General features: G+C 41.1%; 1 protein-coding gene across 1 annotated transcript; it reads right to left on the bottom strand.

Annotated features, from left to right (window-relative positions):
- Positions 1-2,025: 2,025 nt before the first annotated feature.
- LOC125482557 (pannexin-2-like) lies at positions 2,026-3,470 on the bottom strand (the record flags this gene model as incomplete). The annotated part of the gene is made up of 1 exon (XM_048594656.1): positions 2,026-3,470. A coding segment is annotated over one exon (1,445 nt), but the record flags the coding sequence as incomplete, so codon positions are not given.
- Positions 3,471-6,700: the final 3,230 nt, after the last annotated feature.

Raw genomic sequence — 6,700 nt, 5'->3', positions numbered from 1 at the left:
CTAATTAAGGCTTCAAACAACAGTGCTGGACTTCTAGTACACAGATCACGCATCAGATGAACAACTTGATTCAAAGAAAATAAAGGGACTCAAACTGGGTGGGAGGCATAGGCATAACTCTGGAATTGAGACCACAAATCAGATCAGCCATAATCTTATCAAATGGCAGAGAAGACCTGAGGGCCAGAATAGATTGCTCCTGTTTCTAATTCTTTTGTAGATTTTATCAACAGTCGAGAAGTGAAAGTATAACATATTTGTTCTATTTTTAACACCAAAACCAGTAAGCCAAGTGGTGGGGAAGGATTATGTTCAGTAAGTAAAACAACAAATCAGTTAAATCAATACAGAATTTACCAACATTACATTTGGCAGTGGTCTACAGCTGAACAATTCTGGTCTTCTAGGCAACAAGGTGTAGAGCTGGATGAACACAGTAGGCCAAGCAGCATCAGAGGAGTAGGAAAGCTGACGTTTCGGGCCTAGACCCTTCTTCAGAAATTAAGAAGATGTAGGGTGTGTTGTGTTTCATATAGAAAGGATAAGAGGAGTTTGGAGTCAAGTTTCTAGGTACATTTCTGATTCTTCTGCATGTTTTATAGATGTCTGCTATCTCAAACACTTTATTTTAAGACATTTATAATGGAATAGGTGAAGACCCACTCAGAGGCTTCTTATTTTTGATAGAATCTGGTTGGGTAGTAATCTTTGGCTGGAATGTGACTGTAAAAAAATTGTAAGTGCTAAGGCGTTTTACATAATGTAATCAGCAATTAACATAAATCGAAGATAATTCAAATGGAATGTTGAAAATGAAGGGAAGCAAAATACATAATGGAAAAAAGGAAAACTTACAGATGATACAGATTATGAAATAGTGCTCAGAGCACTGATACTAATCAACAAAAAGAAGCAATTTTAATATGAAAAACTGTCTGACAAAAATGACATTTTAATGAGAAAATACACATTTCAGCAAATGAAGCATACAGGTTTTTCTGTTTGGATGGCAAACATGTAAAATTTACCCACAACCAGATTTTGTCATGTTGCAACTTCCCTTGTATTGCACACATATTGAAGATTATGTTTGAGTTTTGCTGAAAAAGAGACATACTGCTGAAGCTTGGTGTCTTGCACTCATCAGGAGAAATGCAAAGCTATCAAGTTTTAACGGAAAGAGTAAACATGTACTGCAAGCACAAAAGGATGCTGAATCATTGGGAAGTGGAGTCTGGTTGGTCAAAGTGCTGACAAGGAGAATGCACCAGGAACAATTATCCCCCAAGCTTTTGTTTAAATTCAAGAAGGGCTAATCAGCCCTGGTTCATTGAAGCACAGCCATGGGGAACCCATGAGGGAATAGATAATGGTGCAATGGCTGGACATGTTCTTTCTGTTTGCATATGAATTTATATAGCTTCCAAACAGCACAAATGAGCCACAATGTGAGCCTGACAGATAATGTTAAATTAATCTTGATGATGCAAGACACAGAGCTTTGATAGCACGTTTTTTTTGATAAAATTCAATTCTGTACAACTAACAGTTTTATATTTGTTAACTATCGACTCCAAACTAACCCTTAAATGTAGAATGCCATTGGGTTCAATGTGCAACAAGAAAAAATATTTTTCAAATAATTGTATTACTTCAAGAATGAATGGGAATCTCTATTAGTGCAAGTTTGGAATCTATGTCATTTTTTTATCTCTGCAATTGCTAATGCAGACATTGTTCATCCAAGTGGGTCAGTTTGATCTCATTATTCCCTTTAAATTCCGCCGCCAAAAATATCTTTTGCCACAACTACCTGCAGAGTATATTTTGTGGCCTGTTCTCTGACTGCAAACCTCTTAATTAAAACCTTACTCAAAACGGACCTAGCGACTTATGGCGTATAAAATAATATAGTTCAAATATGCATAATGTCAGTCTGCAGAAACTGCAACTGCATTTAAAATAAACATTATCTCCGCTTATCCATTCCTTTAAGACGATTTGATTAATGAATTTTCAGTAAATTCACACTTCACCTTTGATAGGAGATGGTACATGTGTCAACATGTTCTCCTCTGAGTGTAAGAAGTTCCCATCCTGACTCTTCGAAGTGCAAGTTTCCTGATGTGGCCTGGTCTTTTTGCTGGTCACAATGCACGGATGAACATCCAAAGACAAGTGCCGACTGTGCTTTTTCTCACTATTAATAGTTGTGTTCCCTTCGCTTTTACTGGAAGATGAATCTTGAAAATATTTCGAAGTCGAGTCCAGGAGAGGAGCGGCGAGACCGTCCGTCGCTGTTTTTCGCCTTGCGGGTTTGGGTTTCTCCCCCTTGTTGTTTTCCAACTTGAAGGCACTGGAGGGCTCTCTGAAAGGCTGGTGCAGTGGGTTGGTGGTTGGGATCCATTTCATTTTCTTCCGGGGCCTCTTTATGATGAGCTGCTCGTTGCTGTCGATGTCTGCGGGGTCCACACTGGGGTCAATGGTTTGGATGCCGGCATCGCGCATGGTGGGAGTGACATCGTGGTTGGATTGGGCCAGAGCGGCCAGCAGCTGGCGCACCACGTTGTCGTACATCAGGTCACTCTCGTTGGTGATGAAGTCCAAACGGTTCAGCGACTTGATGTGGTCGCGGTTTTCGTTGCAGAACAGGGCGAGGATGTTGATGTCGCAGAATTGCGACTTCTGCCACTGCTTCTTTGTCTTGATGCCGACCTTGTGAAGCTTGTCGAAGATGAAGTTGGACTTCCTGACGATGAAAAGGTGGATGAGGTTGATCAGAATGATCAGGTTGATGAAGCACAGCAGCACAATGTCCACGATGGCGATGATGCGCTGCATTTGCACCGAAGGCAGCTTGCAATTGACATGGACATGGAGTGCCTCACTGCTGGACAGGTCAGGGGGCTCTCCCAAAGGGCAAGTGAATTCGTTCTGTTTCTGGTTGGCGTAGTACGTGCACAGGTAACTGATTGGGATGATACTGAGGAACACCACCGACAGCTGCCGCGACAGGTAGAGCCTGGCCAAGAAGTTACTCTGGCCTCGCCGCTCCAGGTATTTCTCGAACAGGTTCTGCTCCGGGCTTTTCTCCTTCTCCGCGTTCTCAATGATCTCCCTTTTCTCCTTCTCCGTGATGCCCGCCCCTTTCGATTGGATCTGCTTCTCGATTTTGGGAGCCCTCCCCTCCGCGGCGCGGTGGTAGCAGTTGTCTATCTCCTGAAGCAGGAAGTTGAGCTCCGAGGTCAGTCTGGTGGAGGCCAGGAACTCCCAGCCCAGGGCTGGGATATACATGATACCGGCGAAGGCGAGCAGCGCGTATGGGAGGAACTTGTGCTCAAACAGGGATGGCCGCTGACTCGGCTCCACACCCGGCACAGCATCTCTCAGCTCGGTCCAGCAGTATCCTCTGGCGTATAACGCCTGGTCACGGGTGAAATTGTTGGGCGTATAACAGTATATCGACTCTTCTGTATAACAGAGAGAAAAGTCACGGTTGTTTTTTTTTTAAATCCTGTCAATGGTGCTCTGTAAATTAAACATTTTAAATAACTCCATCAATTGTATTACATTTCATTTTCCAAATGTTGACATCTGCCTTGAAGTCCCAATCCTTAATTTGTTCTACTCAATTCCGTCAATCACACACATCTCGTTTCCCTTCTGTTGCATTCCTGCCAGGTTTTACTGTTTTGAATTGTCTTAAGGAAGCACGTAAACCTAATCTTCTGAAAAAGAACTTTTTTCCTCTCTATTCGAAACTGCATAAATACCAAATTATGTCTTGGGGCAACTCGTGAATCCTAGTTGGCTTTGATTGTGGGGAAGGTGCTGATAGTTCTGACAGTGTAGGTGATATTTACAACATCTACTGATCCTGCTGAGTTTTTGGGCCACATTAGGGTAGCTTCATGGATGGGCAGGCAGTGCATATGTAGGTGCCACTGGTTTTCTGACACCACCCTAGCATTGTGGCTGGGAGTGAGGGTGATGCAGGGTTACCCTCCTGAAAGTGTTGGAGAGAGAGTGCAGCACCATTGATCTCATTAAAGGCCTTGTCTCAGAGACTGACTCAAATATTCCAGTTAGCCTCCAGGTCCCTGGACGTGTCTGGGGAAGAGTTCAGATGCCAGGAGGAGGTGACATCCTGATGCCAGTGTGGGAACTAGCCCTCCAGACAGGCTATAGACACTGCCAGGGCTGAGTGGCAGCCATCAACCACCCTTTGCAGGGCATTGCTGTCTCCCTTTCCCAAACAATGGTAGCCTGACTCCTGAGGACATTTGTTAAATTTAAAGTGTTGGAGAGAGAGTGCAGCACCATCTTGGAGTACATTCTCTCTCGCTTACCTGGAAAGGCAAGTATTGGCTTTGTAAATACTGGGGGGATTCCTGTTGATCTCCCAACTTCAAGAGCCTATGAACCATCTGGATGGTAAGTCCAGCCTCTAGGCACAAATTGACCAAGAAAATCACCATGTAAGCTCCTGACCCCTATTTGACCATGACAGCAGTTTCCAGAGCCCTAGAACAGAGAGAATGTAGCACAGTGGTCAAGTTTCTGATTGTAACCTCTCCTCTGAAGAATAACTAATGTTAAAAAATTATTTATGAATAACTTCTTCAATTGTTGGGGAAATGTGATGGTCTTTTAACACTACAGCTATGCAAATTTCAATATTTAATCTTAGTCTCTACATTTCACTCGTACAAAATTTCACAAGTGGTTATGAAATATTCTTATTCAACAACTATGCAATGCTTCAACTGATTTTCACTGTAGCTTACAGGAGGCAGACTGCTGTAGTACAAAGTGACCCATAGTTATAGCTAGTACATTTTCCAGAGTTAAGATACTTTTTAATGAGGCTAAATTTAAATTAAGCTAGCGACAACCTGGAAAGCCTCCAGTTGATTGTCAGCAGGATATTTAAATTAGAGTTCAGGCGCAAAGAGGCTCCTACTCTGGAGGCAGCAAGACTTAGACTTCTTCTGGGGAAAAAGAAACAGATGTAATGAAAAATGGTCACCTAACTTTCGCGCCTAAGCTCCAAACCAACCTTATAAAGACCGCAGGAGATCTCTCTGCATGCATCAGTCATAGAATTTAACATCATGGTTATGCTTAAACAAAATTATTTTAAATTAGCCGATCTGCATAGTTTTGAATCCTCTTCAGAGATTGGTTTGAAGCAAGAAAATAATCACAACTATATCAGTTAGAAACTTCAACATTCAGATTACAAATTTACTAGAACTGTATGATATTCAATTGTCAATAGTACCTAGCTTGAGTGTTAGTTCAGTATTTGACTGTACCGTAAGAAGTGTAATAAACTGACTTGAATGGCAGGATGCTTTGCTTTTGGCATTGTAGTGTCATTTAATCTTGAAATTATTTTTTAACCTGGGCCATTTGAGATTTGATGAACTTCATGCCTCATTATTTCCTTATGTTGCAAGAGCCAATGTTTGTACAGTGCATATTGAATTCAACTTTTTAAATAAAAATAAATAATGATAAGCCACCAGTAATACCTGGCTGCAAATTTTGTGAGTGTTCAAGTCAATGGTTATTTTCATTCCATCGGGATGATGCAAGTACTATTACTAACGAAAAGAAAAGTAGGAATACATGGTTTACGTGCCACCAAATAAAGTTAATATTGTGAACCATGTTTTCATGCAATTTAATATTTGAATGAATTTTATAAAATCCAATCCTATGTGTTGGAAATGAAAGCTACATAATGGAATTGTCTAATGATTTTTAACATGTAGTTTCAGTTACTTGTGGTGAGCAGTGCATTCAGATGACTTTTTTTGCTTCTTTCAGAGGGTTTCAGCTTCACTGGCCAGGCAACATTTATTACCTAATTGCTGTGGATCTGGAGTTATATTGGGCCCCACCAGGCAAGGTCAGCTGATTTCTTTTCCAAATTTCAATGAACCAGTTGGGTGTTCGCATCATTCAAGACCCCAAAAGTGGAGACTAGTATATTCCAGATTTATTTATTTAATTCAAATTCCACTGGCTATCATAGTGGGATTTCAACACATCTGGATCACTAGTCCATTTTGACATTGTAGTCCATTTAACGCTGCAGCACCACCTCCCTGCCTGAGCTACCAAAAGACATGTAGTAAAATGAGCCATTAAGAAAGAACCATTTGGCACAAATTGAATCAGTTTTTATTCTCTCATTAATAAAGTCTTGGTTTAGGCTAACTTATCCTAAGTCTATTTATTCCAGGTTTTATCAGAGGATAACTGACATTGTATAAACAAATTAGTGGACATAGGATTTGTGCTAATGTGGTTCATTCACAATTAAGAAGGACAACCGAGCACTATGAAGCAAAGTTGCACAGTTCCATTATAATGTGTCGCACAATGTTAGGATGAACATTCGTTATTTATTTGTGTAAATTATTGATCTCAGCATTAACATTCTGAGAGACCAGTCATTTTCACTTGAGGAGTAGATGAGGCAATGGCCTAGTGGTATTTTTGCTAGACCATTAATCCGGAAACTCAGCTAATATTCTGGGGAGCTGGGTTTGAATGCCACCACGGCAGTTAGTGTTTAGGTCAATAAAAATGATCTGGAATTAAGAACCTACTGATGAATATGAGCCATCGTCAGTTTTTAGAAAAACCCATCTGGCTCATTGATGTCCTTCAGGGAAGGAAATCTGCC

The sequence above is a fragment of the Rhincodon typus genome, unplaced genomic scaffold, assembly GCF_021869965.1.
Source record: "Rhincodon typus isolate 14 unplaced genomic scaffold, sRhiTyp1.1 hic_rhity00012358, whole genome shotgun sequence".
In the NCBI taxonomy this organism is placed as follows: Eukaryota; Metazoa; Chordata; class Chondrichthyes; order Orectolobiformes; family Rhincodontidae; genus Rhincodon; species Rhincodon typus.
The sequence above is the reverse complement of the archived record's forward strand: the minus strand, read 5'-3'. Positions and strand labels throughout refer to the sequence as shown.